Source organism: Amia ocellicauda, chromosome 1 (genome assembly GCF_036373705.1).
Source record: "Amia ocellicauda isolate fAmiCal2 chromosome 1, fAmiCal2.hap1, whole genome shotgun sequence".
Taxonomy (NCBI): Eukaryota; Metazoa; Chordata; class Actinopteri; order Amiiformes; family Amiidae; genus Amia; species Amia ocellicauda.
Genome location: NC_089850.1, coordinates 43,427,069 through 43,452,696, shown reverse-complemented (window position 1 = coordinate 43,452,696; position 25,628 = coordinate 43,427,069). Strand labels below are relative to the sequence as shown.

Below are 25,628 nucleotides of genomic sequence, written 5' to 3'. Positions count from 1 at the left end.
TAATTTCATGTCTTACAATTGTTGTCATTATGTCATTTAAGGACACTACCTGCAAAGTGTACGCATAGGCGTAGGTTTAGGAATGTTGGAGAATGTTACATTGTCTCACTAATATTGTATCCCTGGCTCAACAGGCGTAGGGGACACGTTCCCCCAATTCTGAAACCAAACCTACGCCACTGAGTGTACATTACAAACTTAAACCTGTTTTTTTTTAATAAGTAGTATAAAATGGCTTCAACCAAGGTCATCCCTGATTCTCATGCAAATCACCTGGTAGCCACCTACTAATCACAAATTGAAAACTGTGTTTGAAAGAGCTGTCATGGGGTATTGGAATAGTACTTTGTGATATGTGGATGTATTCACGATCTGGAATCCACGTTTCATGTTTTTTGTCACAATAACATGAAACACTCCAGTCCTGTAGAAGTGACACAGGTAGCTTTCCAAAATGCTGCGGTGTTACTGAATTACTGTTACTGTTACTGAAGGCCAATCCCATGTGTTGTTGTAAATATAACATGCATTTGAATAAGCCGCAACGCATGCCTTGTCAAGGGCGAAATAGACCTATTAGTTTGTCCAGTAAGTGGAAAGAAATTGAAAAAAACAAACTTATTTTTTTCTTTATTTCAGTAAACAGAACTATACCGGCTTCTGTTAAAGAGCTTCTATGAGAAGAACATAACCATGAACGATAATGTACACAGGATGTTACAATGTAATGTACTACTAAGTGCCTAATCATTTATCTCTAATCTAGCCGAACACGATGGAATAGATGATTCAATAAGATGCATTATGTTGGATAAAATTCAATTATTATTACTTGGACAAATTGTTAATTTAGGAAGCTCGGCTAATCAAAAGGAATCTGAGACATATTGTACAAGAAAGTAGCCTGCATGGGACTAGACTCAGATTTTAAAGGTATTGTACATTTAAGCATTCTGTTATACTGGATTACATCAACAATGTATTCAATGTATGTACGGTGTCGTGGTTAAAAAAGGACTTTGTGAATACTTATTTCAATATATATATGTACACTCACCTAAAGGATTATTAGGAACACCATACTCATACTGTGTTTGACCCCCTTTCGCCTTCAGAACTGCCTTAATTCTACGTGGCATTGATTCAACAAGGTGCTGAAAGCATTCTTTAGAAATGTTGGCCCATATTGATAGGATAGCATCTTGCAGTTGATGGAGATTTGTGGGATGCACATCCAGGGCACGAAGCTCCCGTTCCACCACATCCCAAAGATGCTCTATTGGGTTGAGATCTGGTGACTGTGGGGGCCAGTTTATTACAGTGAACTCATTGTCATGTTCAAGAAACCAATTTGAAATGATTCAACCTTTGTGACATGGTGCATTATCCTGCTGGAAGTAGCCATCAGAGGATGGGTACATGGTGGTCATAAAGGGATGGACATGGTCAGAAACAATGCTCAGGTAGGCCGTGTCATTTAAACGATGCCCAATTGGCACTAAGGGGCCTAAAGTGTGCCAAGAAAACATCCCCCACACCATTACACCACCACCACCAGCCTGCACAGTGGTAACAAGGCATGATGGATCCATGTTCTCATTCTGTTTACGCCAAATTCTGACTCTACCATCTGAATGTCTCAACAGAAATCGAGACTCATCAGACCAGGCAACATTTTTCCAGTCTTCAACTGTCCAATTTTGGTGAGCTTGTGCAAATTGTAGCCTCTTTTTCCTATTTGTAGTGGAGATGAGTGGTACCCAGTGGGGTCTTCTGCTGTTGTAGCCCATCCGCCTCAAGGTTGTACGTGTTGTGGCTTCACAAATGCTTTGCTGCATACCTCGGTTGTAACGAGTGGTTATTTCAGTCAAAGTTGCTCTTCTATCAGCTTCAATCAGTCGGCCCATTCTCCTCTGACCTCTAGCATCAACAAGGCATTTTCGCCCACAGGACTGCCGCATACTGGATGTTTTTCCCTTTTCACACCATTCTTTGTAAACCCTAGAAATGGTTGTGCGTGAAAATCCCAGTAACTGAGCAGATTGTGAAATACTCAGACCGGCCCGTCTGGCACCAACAACCATGCCACGCTCAAAATTGCTTAAATCACCTTTCTTTCCCATTCAGACATTCAGTTTGGAGTTCAGGAGATTGTCTTGACCAGGACCACACCCCTAAATGCATTGAAGCAACTGCCATGTGATTGGTTGGTTAGATAATTGCATTAATGAGAAATTGAACAGGTGTTCCTAATAATCCTTTAGGTGAGTGTATATAGCACATATTGACTTTTTTCTAGTTTCCATTTTTGATTGTGTTGATCATAATAAAATGATTGTATCCTGTTTGTAAATGTTTACATGATTAAAAGAATACAACAATACTCCACCACAAACACCCCAAGCAGGAACTAAAGACAGCTGCAGTACAGGCCTGGCAGAGCATCACCAGGGAAGAATCCCAGCATCTGGTGATGTCTATGGGTTCCAGACTTCAGGTAGTCATTGACTGCAAAGGATTTGCCACCAAGTATTGAAACTCACAATTTAATTCATGATTATGTTAGTTTAAAATTGGGGAGACCACATATAAAAATGGGTGTAATTCCTACACTGTTCACCCAGTTTGGATGTAACTACCTTCAAATTAAAGATGAAAGTCTACACACATCTTGATTTTTACCTTTTAAATCCATTGTGGTGGTGTACAGAGCCAAAATGATGACAACTTTGTCGCTGTCCACATATTTATGGACCTAACTGTAATTTCAGATTCAGGGGTAAAGACGCAGAGTCCCTCTTAAGCAACAGAGACGTGGCCTGCCTTAATCCATACAGAAATTAGCTCTTAGCATCTATAAATGTTCTAATTTGGGGACATTAAGTGGTATTAATATATTCACAATTTCTGCCTAAAATACATAGCATAGGTTTTCAACGATCTGCAGGGACCACAGAAATATCTATCAGCCCTAGAGACTGAAGCTTACACAATCAAGGACTAAAATGGTTTTAGGAGTCTTAGGGTATAAACAATTGAAAGGAAAAATATTATAATAATAGTTTGCTTTTTACCACAAAGCCCTGAGAAGTTCTGCCTGAACTCTGTGCTATGGAGATCATAAAGAGCACGTCAGTCAGTGCTGAGTATTAAAACAACATTTCTTGGGGGAAAAAAAGCTACCCCAAGAACTCAAAGAGTATAGCAATGGCTACAGCACTCCAGCCATTCAATGAAATATTTCCAGGCAGTAGCAGTTTCTGTCGACTCACAGTGATGCTGCTATCCACGATGCGTCCCTGTATTCCAATTAGAATGCACTAATTGGATTACTGATACAACTTCAATGTTTTCCTCAGGCTATGATTTTTTTTTTGCCACATCAAAGGAGGGTGAGCCTCACGTAGGCCGCACATATTATTTAAAGGAAGCTGATAAGGGATAGACCGAAACCTCAGCCACAATGTTTTGAGTGTGAGATTCCAGGTTGATAGCTATAGAGACAAAAATAAGTATTCCGGTTCTCATATCCAGCTCTTTCACTGGCATCCACAGAGAATTTGGGCACCATCATAGATCTTCTTATGAGAAGGGTTCAAAGGTTTCCAGGCATGTGTTGTAAAAATAAATACATTATCCTTTATTCAAAATCTAGATTTTGTATGTCTCATTAAAGAGATGTTGGTGGCTAATGTCACACATAAATACAGCACTAAGTGATTGAGAACACTGATTCAATATTAAACGCTGTTCACTCTATAACTGAATGTGTTTTGTTGTGTATTAACCTTTTTCAGTTAATTATAATTATTTCTGTTCCATAATTAATGAACTTGTGAATTTAATTAACTTTGTGTTCTGCAAAATGTTCCTGAAGTTAAACTCTATTTTAACAAGTTTTAACTGGTATAGTATTAGAAGTACCTTCTGTCTAAAATGTTGACCTCCTGCAAAAATTGATTTGGCCTCTTATATATGTTACTGGATCTCCTAAATAATCTCTTAGAGGTCTATTCTCAGTAATAAGTTATTTATATCCCTGGCAAGCTCTAAAAGAGAGAGATTAATAAGCCAAAACCAACATTTTTATGTTTATTAAATTTGCACATATGCCATTACAAAGTTGGAATATTTGCAAGGACATCTTTGCCAGAATCAAAAAAGGTAACCCTGAAGAACTTCACACATCTGTAAAGTGTAATACTGTTTCCTTTACACATTTGAGATGGCTGTATTACTACAAGAGTGTACTTTAAAAGGGAAATGGATTGCCATTGTGTTACATCATTTCATCACTGAAAGGTCTACACATACATACATATTTAATCATTCATTCTACTTGTAATTTAGTCATTCATTCTCCTGTAAGATACAACTTATACAACGTTTTGTCATACACTGGCCTTTGCAGTACTTGCACGTGTATTGTTTATTTTGATATCCCTTAACACTTTGAATTAACATCTTGTCTGCACTTATCAGCTTCTTCATTCTAGTAAGACCTTATATATTGTTTACTGTATATCTCATATACACTTGTGTAAACTGTGAATTTGTTAAATGTATTATGCCTTGAATTGCACTGTGTTTTTGCACTTTGTATTGTGCTTATATTTTGTAAGTCGCCCTGGACAAGGGCGTCTGCTAAGAAATTATTAATAATAATAATATTGTAGTGACTCGCCAAACTGACAATTGGGGGGTGGGGCAGTTTGTGTGTTGTGTTTATGACTTTTAACAGATAGATAGTCCCGCACGGGATCACTGGGGGTGCTGTAATTGGAGGAGCCAGTGACTAAATAGGGGTGCCCAGGTCCCATGCGTGAGATTCAGGGACAAAGAGAAGGAGATTAAGTTCAGGCAGAGAGACTGAGTTCGGATAGTAAAGAGCAGAGCAGTCCTGAACTTGTTAATGAGAAGACTGTGTTGTGTAAGCGAATGCAGAGTGCTGACCAAGAGTAGTCGTTTCAGGAATAATAAACCATGTATTCGAAAGTGGTATACATGTCCCTGCTACCTTTCTTTCTTTTATTTTCTTGTCTGGATCATTAAAATACATAAGATATATAACGTAAATGCATTTCTTTCAAGAGAGCGACAATATGTACAATGGCCATGTTGGTACTGCTTAGAACTGGTTAAGATTTTACAATGAATGGTGCCTGGAAAATTTCCGGTTGGAAATCATAATTCTCAATGCTATTTACCAAGGAAAAAGCTTTTTGATTTGATTAGCACATCATAAGTGACAAGTACAAATAAATGCATTCCTCCTAAATTGATTACTGACTGAAAAAAATGTTTTTTAAAGGACTTTGTACTGGTTACAAATTATTTGTAGAACTTCCCTCTCGTTTCAATCTTGTTGAATACTAACTTACATAATTTAGGAATAAATGGATATTTGGCTACAGTGAACTACTAACTCCTTTTATTGCAGGAAGCTGCATTTGCATTGTCCTGATATTGAATGTTATGTTAATTATTTTGTGCAGGACCACTATCAGCATGTTTACTGTATGTACACAGTACATACATATATAACTATTTCACTTCAAGTAATTTCAGCAACTTTGCCAAAAAACAAAACAAAACAAAATATTTAATATGCATTAGGTAGCTTTAAATCAGAAATCTGTAGCGATTTTTGATAACACTAGTTTGCTGAAAACAAGATAGACCTGACAACATTTCTGACAGAAGTGTGATAGGAATGAGTCCTTGCAGTGCACTTCTGGGAGCAGACAAGTAGAAGGTGTTATCATGTGCAAATAAGCATGCCTCTCACACTATGTACACAGCCTATTTACTTAAAGGCAGTAAGCTGCTACACAGAGAGATCAGACTGCTGGAAAATGGAGCCAGCTGTTTATCAGATCAAAAGGGATCTGTTTTTCTTAATAAGGAATATTCTTTAATCCCCAACCTAACAGGGAAGTGCATGTTCTCAAACTCTAGTGTCTAGCATTACTTCTAATTTTACACTTTTAAAGTCCTCACATATGCAGGTAACCCTCACGTGGTCTCTGCTCAGTGGACCAATACTGTTACCAAGGGCACCTTGGTAGAGTTATATTTTCATCCAGCTGACATTGATTCATGTTGCCAGATGGCTAAGGACAAAATGCGATTGCTCAACACAATGTGTGACCTACTTACAAGGCTAACAATCTGCTGCCTAGCTCCAAGTACAGCATAAAGCCTTTGATTAAAATTTTAATTTTGCCTCTTCAATGGAGTGCTCGTGGCGTGTGGAGGATGCCTGCTGAACACAACTGTTCTGGGGGGCTGAAGCGCTGTGAGCCCTGACACCTCCACAAGGAGGGACTGCCATGGAGGTATGACAAGCGTGACACCTCTTTATCACCTGATGGGACTGAACATCTGAAGTAATTAAAAGTTACTCTGACATCGGAGGCTAAGCAGCCAAAGACACCGACATTCGGCCTTGAGACAACCACCCATCAAGTCTAAACACCGGCGAGAATGTCAAAGTTTTTCTGTCACTTTGCAGGTTTGTTAACCTTGTACATCCAAGCCTAAAAAATCTCCTTGTCAATTTTGAAATGGAAATGCATTATGTTTTCTGAAAAGTAAATGCACTATTTTAAATGTTTAAAACAATTAATGTTGTTAACTTAAAAAAAAAATAGAAGCATGATAATCCCTATGGACACGAAGTGCCAATAATGAATGATTAACAGGATTGAACACAAATACTTTCATTTCAGCATGACACCATATCCTAGTGCTTTTAATTAGTAATTTTTATTTTACCATTGATAAGATAAATGCATGAAGTAATGTTTACCATCTAGAACATTTATGACTTTGATGAAACAAAAACCTATTCATATAAATTGTCCTAGATAATCCTTTGATAGCTGAACTTTGAAAAAGCTTCTAAGGAATGATTATTTTGTTCACTGTTGTGTTTGTTCTATTACACTGCTATTTCGCTTTTTCTTTTCCAGATACATTTTTCATTTGTAGATCTGATTTTAGTTTTTCATTGTCATTCATTATGTCAGTAATGAGTGTTTAGAGCTATTATTTCACAGTTAAATGTTGGTGTGTGTAAAAACTACTGTGTCAATTCAGACCTGACAGTGTTACACTGTTCTACATATTGGCATTGATAAGTGTATCGAATGGCATATTCAATGTTCTAGAAGCACTTCTTTTAGACATTTGAAAATCAGGACGAGCTGCTTTTTAAAATATATCTTGCATGTTTAGCATCTGTCAAGTGACTGGATAAAATATTCAGTGTACCTTAAAGCATCAGAAAAATAAACTGATTATCTTATTCAACATCTGTCCTAATTTGAACTGCTAGCAAGGGAAGTACAACTTCTGGGAATCATATGATATTTACAGACACTTCATCCTTATCAAACTAGGTAAGTCCACAGTTTAACAATTCATTTTAAAGGACTTTCTTCTAGATCAGTCTTTTCTCACCATTTTCTTCATGTAACAGTAAAGTGAAGTTTAAAGGTCCGACACTGCTAAGTGCTAACCCTGGTTAGAACAAATCCAGGACTGTCTGCAGAGAAAGTGCTCAGATGAAGCACGATTCCATCACACCGTGCCCCCTTTCCCCCCTTCCCCTTCCCACTTCCTTTCTGACAGCCTTACTTTCACCCACCTGCCAATCTAACAAGTAAATCACAGTACTTGAGCAGAAGGAGGAATCACAAACAATTAGTAACTGGGCATTGTTTATATAAGTACATTTTTCTGATGCATTAACTTTGTATTTAAATATTTCTTTATTGGCCTATAATAGACTACAGTGCACATGTAAAGGGCTGCTGAAAGCTCGCACAGGTCTGTAGGAGTATAGCTTTTCTCCGAATCAAAATGTATTAATTTAAATTGTACAGTAGCACACAATGACAGGCAGGGATCCAGCAGCAAATTTAAAGAGATGAGACAGTTATCTAATAATGGTGACAAGTATAGTTCTCTGCTTGATTGCCTGTGATTATAGGGTGCAAACCCATACCCTTTTTTTACTTAAAAGAAGCTTATGCTAATTTTAAAACCATTAATATTTTTTTAGCAAAAGGATGTTAACAAAAATGTTAAATGGCCCAGGTTTTGAAAATATCCTAAAGTGAAAAAAAAAACATTTCATTTTTGTTAATTGTATTTTTTTTTTCTCCTACAGAATCTCCTGAAAGCAATGTGATAAAACTAATAACAGGTTGAATTATTAAGAAAATGCACCACTGTGTCTTACTCCTGGGGCGCACAGCTTTTCAAATGCATGAGTCACCAGTGCGGTGCTGATAAACAGCATCAGCAAACGAAAAAAAACAACAGTTTTAAAACACAAAACATCACTACAGATAATGGACCTGTTTCAAAATTGCTAAGTGTATTAGAAAAGCAGTTTAGTTGTGGTTGAAGTGCTTTTGGTGATGTACTGAACCTGAAACAAGTCATAATAATAATAATACTAATACTAATAAAGGTTATGAAGCCGCACATTTGAATGACCCTGTCAAACACTTATCTACACCAGTGTGTCAGAGGCAGTGCTAGGGTACATGAAAAGACCACACTGAAGACAATTTGATTAAACTCTAATAGTGTACTCTTTGCTGCCTATGGACTTTTGGCTAGCCTGCAGAGCAGTTCATTTAAAGTGTCTCCCTGTACTGGGACTGGGACCAAAAACAATAAGCAGCATGGTGATTTCCATCCATTTATACAAATAACAAGCCCACTTTAATATTCATCTTGTGCACAGGCGTGCGGTGGTGTCTCTAAATGAACATTCTCAGATTGCGAAGAGAGATTCTCGTTGCCATGGCTACTGCATACCATTCCTATTGGCTGTGGCACTTGATTACAGCCATTATCTTATGCAGTTGTTACCCAGCTCAGAGATGCAACCATTTTCTGCTGCTGAGCAGAGCACAGTAGGTTATCTTTCCCTCGTGCACTTTCATTCTCTGCTCTTGGTGAATGAAGAATGAAAACTGACCTTTTGAGCTAGGCTAGACCACATTACCAACTCTGCAGTGATATCATGTTTCACATTGAAAGAAAGAGAGAGAGAAAACAAGCCATATGACTTATTTGTAAATGCGAGGGCAGACTTGTTGAATGAATAAGCAGACAGAGCGACTCCATGTCTCATACATACTGGGCAGGCAGGGAACAGTCCACAGACAGGAGGTGGACTCGCAGACTTTGATTCGTCGTTAGGAATGGAAAAAGTCCAATGTATGACTAACAATGGGAATTAATAGCTAGTAAAACTCCTTAACACCCGATTCAATTCCTTTCACTGTGCTACTACTGCTACTACTATGACTTCTACTGATCCTTTAAAATATGAATACAAAAATGAATCATTGGAAAATGACATTTCAGATCTGGGAACCGGAATCTCATGTATAATTTTGTTTTAATTATATTCCTTTGTGAGTTCATCATTTATTTATCAGGTAATAAGTAATCTAATTTTAAAATTAATAAGAAAGGGAAACATCATTTCTGTTTTCAGATGAAACCTTTATATGCATCTGTTAATTTCTGGCAATACATTTTTTGATAAGGCCACGATTTATGGTTTTTCAGTCAGTGTAGTTACAAGGTTAAGAAAGTCTAAGAAGCATCAAAGCAATGTATGAACATTTCAGTTCCAAAATAAATGTAAAAAAACAATAAAAAGAAAATGATGGACTGTGTCATTGTATAAATGAACCCTGTACTTAATGAGATGCTTCTTAATGGATTCATAGAGAATTAAAAAGTCACTTAGAAAGACAGAAGCAAGTGTCAACTATCTTGATTGACCTGTTATAGCACTCAAGAACACAAAAACGCCTATAAGGTGACTTTGAAAGGCATTCAATAATGCCACTATAGACCTAAATGGTCCTCAATTAATGGTGCATTTTATATATAGTAAAACCCAAGTTATTCCCCCCTCTCTCTACTGGTCTAATTTAAGCAAGGTATCTGTGAAGATTCAGGACTATAGCTGAGGGAATCTCACAGATTTTATGGAAATGTTATGCCCAGCAACCAGATTTTAGGAAACTTAAAAACGTTGTTCTTACAAAATGTCAGGATGCCCAAAGTAAAATGCAAACAAACAAACTAAATACATTAACTGGTACAACCCAGGAATTTTCCATCCATCCATTATCAATATCCGTCCCAGTACAGGGTCACAGTGTGCCGAAGCCCAACCTGCAGGCATAAGGCAGGGCACACCTGGGATGGCACGCCAGACCATAGCACCACAGGACTAACATACACCTGCCACCACACTCACACAGCTACATGGAAATTTAGAGCAGCCAGCCAGCCTAAGCAGCAAGTCGTTTGGATGTGAAAGAAAACCGGAGTAAATTCACTTTGCAATTCCATATTTGGAAATGATTAATTGGTTTCTGCACAAAAATCCTGATTTAAGAGGGGATGTTGTGTTGTTGTTTTTTCACACCAGCCTGGGTGAGTTACTAAACCATGTTCAAATCAAAGTGGACATTGGATGTGCCTGTTAGCACTGTTCTGTCACTTCTGTTGCAACACACTGAGGTGTGGCGTTGTGAGATGGGGTGTTTCTGGTTCTCACCTCACTGGATGTCATCCTGACACTTTTCGTTTGCATGGTACTGTAGTAAGAAGGTGCCATTTAGCCAGGGGACAAAATAATGGGTGCACGCCACTTATCACAGACTCCAGCAGAGGATGTTAATGACTGTATCCTGATCCAAAGCTCCTACAAAAGCTATAGAGAACATCTTCAAAACACACAAATAATAATAATACAGTGTTCTGAGCAATCAAGATCTCTTTTCAAAGCTTGTGTACCATAATTATAGTGTTCAGTGTTATAGCAGGGCGATTTGATGTATATTTATGTCTTTCAGCGGTGAAGGATTCTGAACTTGCTCAGCTATACAGTATGTCAATTAGTAGTGAGCATTAGTACAAATCAAAAAGTCATCGTAGGGTAGCACAATATGGAATACTATCGAAATAGTCTTATCAAGGATTATACAGCATGGATGCGGAGCTTCCCATCACCTGAGTGGCTGTGATCAGGCCCATGTGGTTTGAAGTTCAAAGCTAGTGTAGCAAGAGAAGCTTGGAAAAATTTATCTTTTTCAATTTCTGCAATTTAATTCTGCGTTTCAAGACATGTTCTAGCATTTTAATGTGTCCTAAAAGCTTCATAGCAATCCTTATATTAAAACACATAGTGACTGAAACAAATTACTGGTTAAGAAGTCTTCACATCACATAAGAGGTTAACAGGTGATGTTTATGTGCAGCATGCATAGGATCTGAGCGGACTTGCAATACCCCAATGCTAGCCACAGTAGATTTCATATTAAAATGATGAATATCTTTAACATTGAGAAAATAATTAAACATTAACAATAACTATTTATACGTATTGTTTTAAGGTGAAGTGTGTTTGAAAACAATGACATTTAAAAATGAATTTGCACGTTCTCTCTGAAATTCAAGAGTGCTTAAGTATTTTGCAAAAAGTGATCTAACATGATACTTACACTTATGTTGTAAGTCGCCCTGGATAAGGGCGTCTGCCAAGAAATAAAAATAAAAATAATAATAATAATAATAATAATAATAATAATAATACTCCCTGAATACAACTACTAATAGAAAAATACATCAAAAGTACTTCTGACCATGAGTATCAGCACCTTTAAAGACAATTCTAAATGGATAGACAAAGTTACTAATACTAAATAAAGATTAATACGTGTAACGCTTGCAATTTAAACATGTTTTAAATAGATGTTTTCATTATTTATGTTATATAAGCCTTCAGATATTTTGTGAACTTTTTTGTGAACTTATAAATGAATGAGAGTGTGATCAAGATCGCCCAGTTGCACTATTAATCAGTAAATGTTGGCCCAGCCACTGTGCCCTAGAGAAGTAAGTTTAACTGAATCACTCTTAATATATACAGTATAAATACTGTGGCACGTCAAGTATATTTATGTATCTCTGTGGAAACAGTGATTTGATAAAAGCGACCAGCTGTTTTTCATACACACTCTCGGGCACTGCCAAGACTCATTTGATGAACAGCGTATGCAGACAGACAGACACAAAGAGGGGCTGGATAAAATAAACAATGCTTTCCCTGTGAACCGTTCAAAGAAACATTAGTGTTGTTCAATCAAATAATTTGTGCACCGTCAATCGTTCATGGTAGTAAAACAAAATGATCTTCTTGCAGCTCTTGTTTCTCACGACAATGTCAAGAATGGTCACATTCTCACTGGATTCAATAAAAAAAATAACCCACAAGAAACAACCTACTAATGCTCTCCCAGGTCCTATTTTTTAAAGACAACTTCGAAGATGTCTAAAACCCTCTTAATGTTTTGTTGCAAGGTTTACTAAGCACTGCTGCAGTAGGATACATACAAACATCTAAATAAATTAAACTGGCTGTAGGTATACATCCACACAGCTGTGATTTGTAATATATGTAACACTAGAGGGACTGTAAATGCAAATTCTTGAGAAAAGATTGAGTGTGAAGAGAAGCGCTGCAAAATTCAGAGCTATGATATTCTAGCGGGTTCTCCCGTCAGTGGACATTTTTAAAATTTAATCCAGTCCAAAGTCTCAAATAAATATTCATCACATCTTCAGCTGCAACTTTAATTACATGATTTATCCAATTCACTTGGTAACCTAGTAAGATAGCAGTTTCTGTGGAAACTATATTACATGCCATGGAATCCTATTAAACACCAAGTTTCATATCGTGAAAAAGACTGTTGGGTTGTTGACTTCAACTGGGATCTTATTTTCATTGCTTTGTAATTTATATTCAATCAATAGGCTCTCAATGAAAGTGTAATGTGTATATATATATATATATATATATATATATATTACTGTACATACTGTACTTCTGGATACTACACATTCATTTTGTTCATATGAGTCAAAAGAAAAAAAGTACATTTTTTAGTTGTAGTTGCACGCGACAGATCCTCCAGCTGAAATAAGCTGCCCTCCACAGTGAATAGTATATTTTAGTATGTGGGAGGCCCTTTTTATTTTTCACAGCCTACATGGTTGTGTGCATACACAAGAGACAATAATTTAATACATTACTCACTAAGAGGGCATGCCTTATGACATAGTATTGGCTTTGTTTCTCACTGTAGTATTTTGAAGTATGTTCTCATCAAAACACATTTGCAGAACACTGCCAATAAACAGCTGTGGAGGATGCACGACCTGATGAACTCAATTACACCAGTTAAGTTTCCAATGTCCAGTCTTTAAGTGACGTGCTAAAGATGATCACTTCCTGCTCAAATGTTTTTTCACATTATCTCGTAAGACTGACAAAACTAAAGACGTCCACCTGCTGCTCTGAGAAGATGCCGTTTTTTTCAGGCTTTTATGCATGTATCGCTGATCTAAACTTGGTGTTTTGTTAGAGTTTTCCCGATTATTGAACTCATCATTACTACTTCTAATTACACCTGTCTATCTATCTATCTTATCCACAGCATTCTTTCCAGGCAGTGCTAAATTTGTTATATTATTATATATTGAATGTGAATGTTGTAAAGAAAAAGCTACTTCTTTCTACCTAGTATCTATTCAGGTCACTATTAAGAAAAACAAAACAAAATCAAACACTATATACTTTCAGTTTTAAACCATTTAGGTAAAAAACACAAATTGTGTACTTGGAAATACAGTATTTTTGGAATATGGACTTTTTCATTAAAAGGTCCATATTTTCAGATTCTCTCTACATCCCTGCTGTCCTGTGACCTTCTGCTATCTCACCTGAAGCTGCTTCCCTCCCCCAAACATCCCTGCTGCTTCCACTGTGTCACAGAGTGGAAGACACCATTATATATATATATATATATATATATACACTCACCTAAAGGATTATTAGGAACACCATACTAAATACTGTGTTTGACCCCCTTTCGCCTTCAGAACTGCCTTAATTCTACGTGGCATTGATTCAACAAGGTGCTGAAAGCATTCTTTAGAAATGTTGGCCCATATTGATAGGATAGCATCTTGCAGTTGATGGAGATTTGTGGGATGCACATCCAGGGCACGAAGCTCCCGTTCCACCACATCCCAAAGATGCTCTATTGGGTTGAGATCTGGTGACTGTGGGGGCCAGTTTAGTACAGTGAACTCATTGTCATGTTCAAGAAACCAATTTGAAATGATTCGACCTTTGTGACATGGTGCATTATCCTGCTGGAAGTAGCCATCAGAGGATGGGTACATGGTGGTCATAAAGGGATGGACATGGTCAGAAACAATGCTCAGGTAGGCCGTGGCATTTAAACGATGCCCAATTGGCACTAAGGGGCCTAAAGTGTGCCAAGAAAACATCCCCCACACCATTACACCACCACCACCAGCCTGCACAGTGGTAACAAGGCATGATGGATCCATGTTCTCATTCTGTTTACGCCAAATTCTGACTCTACCATCTGAATGTCTCAACAGAAATCAAGACTCATCAGACCAGGCAACATTTTTCCAGTCTTCAACTGTCCAATTTTGGTGAGCTTGTGCAAATTGTAGCCTCTTTTTCCTATTTGTAGTGGAGATGAGTGGTACCCGGTGGGGTCTTCTGCTGTTGTAGCCCATCCGCCTCAAGGTTGTATGTGTTGTGGCTTCACAAATGCTTTGCTGCATACCTCGGTTGTAACGAGTGGTTATTTCAGTCAAAGTTGCTCTTCTATCAGCTTGAATCAGTCGGCCCATTCTCCTCTGACCTCTAGCATCAACAAGGCATTTTCGCCCACAGGACTGCCGCATACTGGATGTTTTTCCCTTTTCACACCATTCTTTGTAAACCCTAGAAATGGTTGTGCGTGAAAATCCCAGTAACTGAGCAGATTGTGAAATACTCAGACCGGCCCGTCTGGCACCAACAACCATGCCACGCTCAAAATTGCTTAAATCACCTTTCTTTCCCATTCAGACATTCAGTTTGGAGTTCAGGAGATTGTCTTGACCAGGACCACACCCCTAAATGCATTGAAGCAACTGCCATGTGATTGGTTGATTAGATAATTGCATTAATGAGAAATTGAACAGGTGTTCCTAATAATCCTTTAGGTGAGTGTATATATATATATATATAACACAATGTATAATATTAAACACAAACTTTATTTTACTTTATTATCATTTTCAAAACACCACTCGCAACATTAAATTGTGTTTCATGAGGGACCTCTAGTGGTTGAATTTGACACTACAGTAATCTGTTAAAAATCATGCTAATGCTAATTTGTAACTTCTTATTTAGTATATTTATTTTTTATGCATTCATTGTCTTTATTTTTAATTTGTAATCGGGCACAGAATGAACATGTCCTTGACATTTGCATGTTTCTAAAGCACTCTGTTTCAAAATTCCTGAACAAAATTACAGTGGTGGGCCATGAAACACAATAAAAAACATTCTCAAAGACTAATGTTATGTTTAACAAAATGCCACAGTCATCCTGAAAGCCACTATTCGCTTGTATTTAATGGCATGAACTGTCAACAAAATATATATATATATATATATATATATATATATTGTACATTAAGCTAAGCCCCTATGACCTAGATAAGGAAAAACTCATTACTGAGTCCACTGTGCAATAAACAAAGACCTATAATGTGTTTCTGTGAGAGGAAAGTGATCTACTTGCTTCTGTAGGCTTCAGTGACAGAAGAAACAGGCAGCTGGAGGGGACAGATGGAAGGACACATTTCTGACTGAGTATCTCTTTATGAAGATTATTTAATTTAAAAAAAGGATACTTTCCCAGGAATTCCCTGCTGAGATACAGTTCCATTGCTGCGATCTGATGAGGACCTGCTGATTTTAGGCCTGGGAACTGATAGGAAACTGAGCACGGCCAAAACATAAATCATGACTGCACTGGGCCATGACTTGACTCATCTCAGCGGACATGTTTTTAATATAAAGTAGGCGTATCATCTGTGGCTTGTATCTCTCTCAAAACACTTCCCCTTTACTTGTGATTAACTGTGTCAACCTTGATTATACAGATCAATAAAAAAATGAAAAAGTCACTTATAGTACAAGTAAAGTAAAAGTGGTTCAAATGTGGTTTCTTTCTACGTATGTACATCTATAGGAAACATTGCAGACCCTTTGGAGTGGATCAGAAGACTTGTTCTTCTTGAAAAAGCAGGACTGTGTGATGTTACTTTGGATCAGATCAAATAACAAATCTGACCCCCCCTTAGCAATTGCAAATTTTAAATCAATACTTAATGGCAGGTTTGCATTAGTGAGAATGGACACTGCCACAAAAATGTTTCCTTATAATAGTGTATATATGTTTCATTACAAAATTACAACCACAAAAATAGCAGGTATGGGAGCAGAATAGCAGCGGAAGGGGGGACCTGCACCAATTTCTTTGTAGTTGTTTGAAGGAAAACAAGTGATGAAAGCATTCTGCATTTTCAAATGTAAGTTAGCATACATTCAAATTGAATGCTATTATACAAGCAGCTCTGTTAACCTCTCGCCATTTTTCCATTTCAATATATTCGATCACATGCATTTTTACAATATTGCTCACTCTAAATAACTACAATTTCTAAAATACCTTCTCGAAAATCAAAAGTTCAAAACAATACAGTGTTCTAGAGAGGGGCAGAAAGTTACGCTTTGCATTTATGCAGCATTCTCCATGCTAAACACTTCAAACAGTCAGGGTGATACCCTAGAAGAATAGATGCTTAAGTGCGTGTTTCCCACCGGTTTCCCCATTGCTTTAGACATGTTTATTTCCTGTTTGGTCTGTTGTTTTAATTAGGTAGTGCAAAAAAGAGACATTGACTTTTGTCTCAGGTTTAACAAGATATATTGTTTAACTTCATAGGCCGAGACGCTTTTAGGTACTGCAATTGGAGGAAACTGGGGTAAACATATGGAAGCCATGAGATCAGTCACAACACATCTTTGCTGATGGCTGTGGAGAGGTCATTTCAAATTGCAAGGGGATACAAACATGGTATTTCAAGCAGACATATCCACCAACAAAAACAGACTGCACACAAAGAGAAAAGGAAGTTCCTTTCTACAAAGCGGTTTCACTAGAAACAAAAAAATGAATGGTGTTGAACTTTTGTGTTAAGCCAATTAGGGTTATGTTTGAACAGTGATCAGCACTGGGCGGCACATCCACTTGATGTATTTTTGAAGAAGCAGAGCTGACTTGTTTCAGCTCTTAATATTAATAAAAGGGTCAGTTAAAGCTCAGATGCATTATAGCTTACCTTCTTCATCTGAGGAACTCCCATCCTATAATAATAATAACAATCACACAATGTCCTCATGATCATGACGCTCCTGTGGCACATGCAGTGCAAACATTTTAGTGTGGAGAGAAACACAGTACATATGCAAAGACAGCACTCATGTACAACTCTCTCTTAGCCTCACAAAATGAACATACACATCTCAAAACGTATTCTACTTTCACTGAAACAAAGGGATTTGTGTATTTGGTGCTATGACCCATCTAATTTCATGAATCATTAATTGGTTATCCATTGGATGTCACCAAAGATGCCTAAGGGACAGGCACCTTATTGTATCATCCAGCCACTTGGATAATAATTCCCAAATTGTGAATTTGTCTGATACTCAGAATGCAGATCCATCACTTGTGAATCATAATAGCTCAGCCAACATTGTAGTTCGAGTTCTTGTTCAAATACCTAATCAAATAAATTATTACCTAAGTCCAACAAAAATCGAAATAGATTAAATCTGTTACATTTCTTTTAAAATGGGGGGTTTAGCGGGGAGACACAAAGACAAAACCAAACCATAACAAGAACAGCGATAACAATACCTTAGGTTTCTCATCCAAGATCTGCTGGCGAATATCCTTGTGTTTCTCTATGAGTTTTTCTTGTCTTTTACTTTGAGCATCTTCTAACTAAAGGAAGAAGAAGAGAAAATACACTGACCTACTAGAGAATTTAAAAATGACAAGTTATGGACTGGAAACTGATTGGGAAAAGGCATGCTTTAATCTGGTTAAGGACAATCTGTTTCTCAGTCTGAGTATGTTTTGTTTTTCCCGTCATAAAGAAATGTAGATTATGGGACTAATTGGGATGGAATTGATTACAACAGATAGCAGCCTACAACCAAATCACATCATTATTATCATCATTAAAATAATCAGGCCATTGTGGATTTTTAAAATTAAGATACATATGTCACATTATGTATTCATGCATTTATTTATTTCTAGGTGGTTGAACACACCTCATCTCAAAAGAGTTCAGTTACAACTGAAAACTTCACAGTTTACACTAGGCTGATTCAGTGTTCATCAAAAACTGAAAATATATCAGTGATAAGTAGAGTATGAGGAACAATATAAATGAATAGCTGAATAACACTGATGCAAATAAAGGGTGTGAATTATTTCGACTGTATAAATCTTTAGGCAGCATTTATTTAATCTATGGGCCTGAGCTAGTGTTAACATGCATCAAGATAACATCTGCCAAAGCATTCATCTCAAGCACTCACACGTTTGATGTACTGCACCACTTCATTGACGTAGGATCTGTTGATTTCTAATTTTTCTCTGAAAGAAACAGTTTTCAGAACAATTTGAGTGCTTTGATTAGCATTGGACTGGGATTAAATGAAGACTTTGACCCACTCGTGAATACAAAAATACTAATCTAGTAATAATATTAGCTGCGGCTTCATTTTGAGGAAGATGCTACTTTCCTTTAGTCATGAATGTGAATGCTATGATAAAGTTTTGATTTAATCAAAAGGGTGTGAAAGGCACTATAATAAATTAAAGTGTTATCACTTTTGTGTCGGTTTGTGTCTATAAAGCCTCGCTTAACTGTTATTGTAGGCTTATTATACATCGCCACCTAGTGGAGATAACTCCAATTGCTGAAAATAACAGAAAAGGTGCATCAACTGGAGGTCGTCAATGGTTTGTGAATACTACTTGATCTGTATTGCTGTTCATGCCATAGCAAGTCTGTTTACTTTTCTTTCAAATGTTACAATTTTACTTTACTTCCAAAAATACATCAATATTTTTGGAGGAACCTCTATTCATTATTAAGTAATTGCCTTTTTGATGTTCTAAGCTGTTGTATCTTGTAAGGCAAGGTGCTTTCTATTAGTTTTAGAATACAAATACATATGCCCATTCTACTGTGATCCTACCCAATATCAGCAAGAGAGTAAATATAGAAATATTTGTAGATTCCAATCAATGATGTTTGTCAAAGCCCTGTGTAAATATTGACAACAGGGCCTGCATACTCAAGCATTCATTAGACTTTAACTCACACCTGTCATTTCAGGATGCACTTGACTGAACTTCAGTTTCCATACATATACTGTAAGGATGGTTTACAGTGTCTGGCTACTCTGAGAAGTGGCTGACTGTGGAAAAATAAGTTAACTGAGTAATTAATAAAATATGCTTTTTCTTGTTTTTTACCAAGGAAACTTTTAAGAGAATATTTTATTTGGAATACATTAAAAATGCTCAACTTACTCTTCTGTTAGATTTTTCTCTCTCGATTTGGCCTCATTGATCTTCTCCTGTCTTTTTTTGTCCATTTTCTTCTTCAAGTCTTTCTTTTCTCTGAAAAAAAGAAAATGAGCAACATAAAAACCCAGCCCCAACCAAACAATAATGAAAATGTATCAGATAATAAATGAACAAAACACATTTTAAACCTACTTTACATACGTATATTTGACTGTTGTTTAATTTTGCTACCCTAAGCTGGACAAAATATTATTTTCTACCCATCAACAACAACAAAAAATGTCTAGATGGTGGGTTTGCCACAAGCAGAAGACAAGGATCCTCTGTCAAACAAGAAAACTAAAAGCTGACATCACGTATTGTAATTTGTGATTGGGTCAAAATGTTGGGAGCCGAATGGATTTATTCACTCTATTCACTCCCAGCACAAAATGATCCAGGCACTTTGTGAAGTACCACAGTGATTGATATATGATTTTGTAAAAAGAAAAGTACCAATTAAAAAGGTGACCATACACTGTACATCGATCTATATGTATGTAATTTCAAAGATTTATTACATACTTTTCACAAATCTCTTTTAATTTCTTCATTTGGTTGTTCTGGCATTCCTCAGCTACCACTGTCAGTTTCTCCACTAGCTGTAAAACAAGGAAAAACAAAGCTGATGAGAGAAACCTGATGTAGCCAACGTGTAATAAAAATTTAAAGTTTTTTTCCCCTGTCAATACTCCCTTCCATTAAATACATTTTTCAGCTGACTTGTTTATTTCAATACTCATGAGAACGCTGATAAGTGCAAGGCATGTTTAATTATTTGTGCTCTCTTACTTGACTGAGCCTGTATTGCACTAAATGAATGGTTAATGCACAAAAACAAGGCACTGAGCTGACAATCTGATTGTTGATCTCTGACTACATTAAAAAGTGTTGCTTACACAGTTGTGAAAGGTGAAATAATGTTTTTGCTTGAACCAGGTATTGATAGTAGGAATGCAAACACTATAAAACAATGTCACTATTATCTGACATTTTCTTCTGCAACAGTTACTTAAATAAATCATATAATACTCACACGACCTGGAGCAAAGTATTTTTGATTATCTAATGGGACGAAATACATACTTTGTGTTTTTAACTTAACCCCTTAGCTAGTGTGTGAACAGTGTAAAGGTTCTGTGGAGTGAAACTCACCTGTTTAATGTGCTCCCGTTTCTGGTATTTCTCACTGTAATATTGCTCCTGTCTGAGGTTGAGGAGCTGCTGTTGCTGCTGCTCCTTCAGCTCTGCTAATTTCTGGCTGCTCTCCAGATCCAAAGCAGACAATTCTTGTTCGATTGACGACGGATTGTGATCTGGACTGGATGATGTGCCCCTGAAATGGAGATATTACATTACTTGAGGTGTGGTTCTGTGATCCCTGCTAAAACAAACACACACACACACACACACACACACACACACACACACGTCCCCAACTCTTATTGATATTCCGTAGCAATGTATTCTGTGCATGTATCTTTCGTTGATTTATTTCCTTCTAATTAGTTTGACTATATAGTGGTAATTTCACTACCCCCCTGTGCAAAGAATAGTTTGTATATTGAGAGTGTTGGACCGCCAGGGATGATAAAATTAAGTGAATATGAGACAAAACACGCAACATAAGTCAGATGGCCCTGTGCGCATCCCCAAAGCATCAAGCAGTCTATGATCATTGACACTAATCTCTTCATTTATATTCCCTGCCACAGTCAGGCTACTGCAGTACACTCTGTGCTTGGGAAATGTGTATTATTTTTGTACACAACAAGTCCTTCCTTCTATTGTTGTAGCAGATATAAATTAAACCAGAAATAAATAAGCTGACCAGGAATTTTCAACTGTATCCAAGACAAAGTAGATAACATAAAAAAGATAAAATTACATGAAATTAATATTTGTTCATTTACATTACATTCAAATCTGAAATGAAGAGAATGCAAAGTACAGTCCATGCAGAGATATAAATTAGTTAAATTTACCTTCGGGTCAATAGTGTAACAATCTCATCCTTAAATATGAGTCAGTGAATTGTGCCATCACACATTTTGTAACCCCAAAGATGACCTCATTGAATTTATTTAAATTTGATATTACCCATTCTCACTTTTATAGGCCTTTCATAACTAAAATTATGTCATAACCAATAATATTGTCTATATTAGTTCAGTATCTCACCTGCTTTGAGTTTGATTCCTGAGTTAATCAAGTTTCGTATCATTTTGCAGAGGAGGGACAATAGAGTTTTATTAATCACTCATAAAGAGCAGTCACAGATGTGTGCATGCAGAGACATATCACAATTAGATACTAGGTCAGTAATGGAAACCTAAACAACAGATCCCATTACATTAGATTTCAATCTCTTGATCACAAATGGTTGTGACCTGAACTGTTTCTTCTCTTCAAGATGGTTACTTGATGTTTCTTATCTTGGTTCTGCTTTGATCAATTGTCCTTTAGCACAGCAGATAACAAAATGGCATCGTTGTTGTGTTAATGTGTACTAATATATGTTCAAATTCTACTCTGTTTCAGTTGTATTCCTTATGTTAGTTGGTACAGACTATAACGGCTGCACTTTTCTTAAAAGAAGAACTAATGTTTTCCATGCAAAAATGAAATAACTTCACTACAATATAAAAAGGTATTCTAGCAGTATCAGACAGCTGTACCAGAAAAAAAAAATCTTTAGTGTATTGAGCTCATTAGGCAAGTACTTTTAGATGTTTCAGTAAAGATTTGTCTTCAGGGTGTTTCTGGTTCAAGCTCAAATCAGGTTAAATTGATAGTACCGTCTGGGGTTCAGTGAGTGAATCAGTGATGTGACTAATCGCACCACATAGAAATTTATTGAAAGAGCAGACAGAGAAGACCCAGCCTAAACTCAAATATATAAGATCTTCTCTGTTAGAAATTCACTTTGCACCAGATATTTATTGTCACTGTTCAAAAGATTAATATTGCAAAATAGTCAAATCTAATAGCTGTATGGTTTTAACTTCTATATTAATAATTATGGGGCCAAAGAGATCACACACTATGGAAGGTGTGTGCCTGCGCTCTCTTCACAGCAGAGAGTGTTATGACCAGAAAACTGGTCATCTGAGATAGGGTGTTTTAGATTAGATTACATTTCGCCATGACTTGATGTGTCCTTATTAATGACTTCCCGAGGCAGATCAATGACAATAAGATATTTTTGGAGAGCAGCTAACACTTTAAGATGGGCAACATCAATTCACCTCCAGATCTACACAGATCTAAATAATGAATTACTCACTCAGCTTATGTTAGATGGAAGAAGTAACTGGTCTCCACCCTCCTCCAATGGCAGAGCAAAGCTACCATATTCCAAAACATCTTTTCCCCAATCCCCCTCCTCTACAACATCCAATTTCCTATCTTTTCTATGGTCAGATGTCTAAGATCACTGACTAGCTTAGCATTGAAACACCAATATATTTTTTTTCAGTGAGCTGTGTAAACACTGTTTTCCCTTTATACTTACCTTGGCATTGTATAGAGCACACAATACTTGAAAACCTGATGCTAGAATCTGAATGTGTAATATTGTATTACTGCCCTTTAAATGTCATTCATGATGTCATATAATATGATCAACCTTAAAGTTCTCAGTATACAGACACACGTATAATACATGGATGCCAACTCTGCATAGTGTTGCACTTATATCTCATTCACTCAAAAACCCCAGTCATACATGTGATGTGAAAGAGAGTTTAAAAGGCGTAAAACAGATGCTAAGGCCTGGACCAGATCAAAATTTGCATCTTCCAATCCCAATATCCTAAACCAGAAAACAATTATAGTTTTTTGGTTTGAAAGAGGATCTGTCCTTCTAACCCTGGATAAGGACGTCTGCCAATAAATAAATAATAATAGCTAATGCAATCCATGAAGTAGTGTTCTTTAATTGGATTTGGTCCAGTCCTCAGTTTAGATATTTTGTAGACATGGCTCAAAAAGACATTCAATAAGGGAGAACAGTTTGTAAACACAAGCACATGAAGAGAAGTAATTCACTGTCATGGAACCTACCTTTTCTTACCATCTCTCTTTGCAGATTTTTGTAGCACGGCCCTTCTCCGTAAGTACTCATTCTGAAACTCATTATATTTGGCCGTGTGCTCTTTTATCATGTCCGTCGTTTTCTTGTGATGTTTCTTTACGAGCTCCTTCATTTCTTTGTAATGCTTTCTCTGTTCCCTTACAAATGCTTTTTGTTGTTTCAGCTCCTCAATGGTCTGTGCTTCCATCTCTGCAATTACACAGAACAGGGTTACTGTGTATGAAGGCCGTTACTGCTTTACAAAAACCTGGCACAGTCACAGTCCAGGGCTGTTGTTGTTTGATATTTATTGCCGGCTTGCTTTGAAGGTATGGAGAAGAAAAGTTTTTTGACTATGAGGCCCGGAATACTTCACAACTATTTTCTCCTATTATAGCAAGGTTGGATCAAGCATTTGATTTAACATGGATGTCAAAAACCTGTACACCTGGAAAACATCTACTTACCACTGAGGACACTCTGGATGACATCTTCGGTCTTTACTGCTGGTTTCACCGAACCTAAAATAGACATCCCTTTTTTATAGTCAGGGCAGAAAAATTGCTTTATTTAAATTATTGACATGCATTAACTCTATGTTTTTTGATTATACTCAAATGCATACTGGATAAAAATGACAATAATGATAATAATAATACATGTTTATATTCACCTACCAATAGATGCCAATCAAATGAATAAACTATTAATAACATGTTTACAAATTGTCTTGATTTCAGTACAAATCAAATACAATTATCTGCAGCAAATATTTTGTTATGAAGGACTAAAAACAACTATGTGGGTCATATCAAGCTGATATGTAAGGGGTCAATGTCATATAAAGTTAAGCTTGAGGACAATGAACGCTGTTCTTATATGAACTGTCCCTCTCAAAACAGTGTGCAACTACAGAGAACATCAAGGTTAAAGTGTTACAATATGATAATCACATTCAGGGTCACAACTTTTTTGCTGCTTAAAATTTGAAAAAAAATAAAAATAAACCATAATTCAAGATGAGATGACATACATTATTTTTTATAAAGTTATTTAACTTGTCTTAATATTTGTTTAAACTTCTTCTGTTAAATCAGTCTTGTTGTGCATTGTGATCAATCCACTATGCCACACAATGCTTCTACTGCTATTACTGCCACCAATAACAATCACTCAACAAACTTTATGAGTTCTCATGAATGCCACTCCACAATGTTTTCACCTGATTAAGGCAGTGAAACAAAGAAAACAAACATTGGTACTTGTTGAAGTGTTCAAGACCTACCAGTCTGTGGCGGAGGATGCACAATCTGAGATGGTTGTTTGGGGGCGATGCACGTTGCGTGATTTACACCATTCTCTGCTGGTGCCGGCTTGGGCTCAGCGCTGGGCTCTGAAGGGGCATCGCCAGGTTCAACCTGAAAAAAGACATCATACTCAACGACGAACAAGAGCTTAGTTTCTTATATTATTACCATTGTTTTTCCTCTCCTGCATGTTTTTTTAACAATTAAAATTTGAATAAATAAATACAAATTATAAAAAGCAACACAAGGGCAATATAATACATACTACATGATAAGATTATTTAGAAGCCATGTCTTCCAACAGAAAGATAGATTTAGAAACCCAGTTTTAATGTTTATTAAAAGCAACGTAAGTTATGTGGAAGTGGTTGGTGTACTATCCCAATAGCACACTGAAAGGAAAATGCACAAAATATATTCCTAGTGAAGTTATTAAAATCAAATAAATTATACATTTTGGAAGAATGAGTTGATACAGTCTATTCTCATGACTGTGTTCATAAGTTCTGAAATACCGTAGTTTAGGAGTATTCTTACATACACTTGAACACTTTAAATGGAAGAATACATATAAACTTAACTTAACATCTAGTCAAGACA

General features: G+C 36.7%; 1 protein-coding gene across 6 annotated transcripts in view; it reads right to left on the bottom strand.

The window, feature by feature from the left end:
* Positions 1 to 25,628, bottom strand: part of plcb1 (phospholipase C beta 1) — a 172,754-nt gene that overhangs the window by 4,710 nt on the left and 142,416 nt on the right. For 2 of the 6 annotated variants that reach the window (XM_066705824.1, XM_066705832.1), the window contains exons 25-32: positions 25,007 to 25,139; positions 24,189 to 24,257; positions 23,712 to 23,931; positions 20,802 to 20,982; positions 20,172 to 20,248; positions 19,611 to 19,700; positions 18,608 to 18,665; positions 17,916 to 18,002 (exon numbers count right to left, since the gene is read on the bottom strand). In XM_066705824.1, coding sequence (XP_066561921.1) covers positions 17,916 to 18,002; positions 18,608 to 18,665; positions 19,611 to 19,700; positions 20,172 to 20,248; positions 20,802 to 20,982; positions 23,712 to 23,931; positions 24,189 to 24,257; positions 25,007 to 25,139 — 915 coding nt within the window. Of the gene's footprint in view, positions 1 to 17,334; positions 17,360 to 17,915; positions 18,003 to 18,607; positions 18,666 to 19,610; positions 19,701 to 20,171; positions 20,249 to 20,801; positions 20,983 to 23,711; positions 23,932 to 24,188; positions 24,258 to 25,006; positions 25,140 to 25,628 lie in introns of those variants that run through there. The other 4 variants (XM_066705840.1, XM_066705849.1, XM_066705856.1 and 1 more) reach the window with 3 other exon arrangements.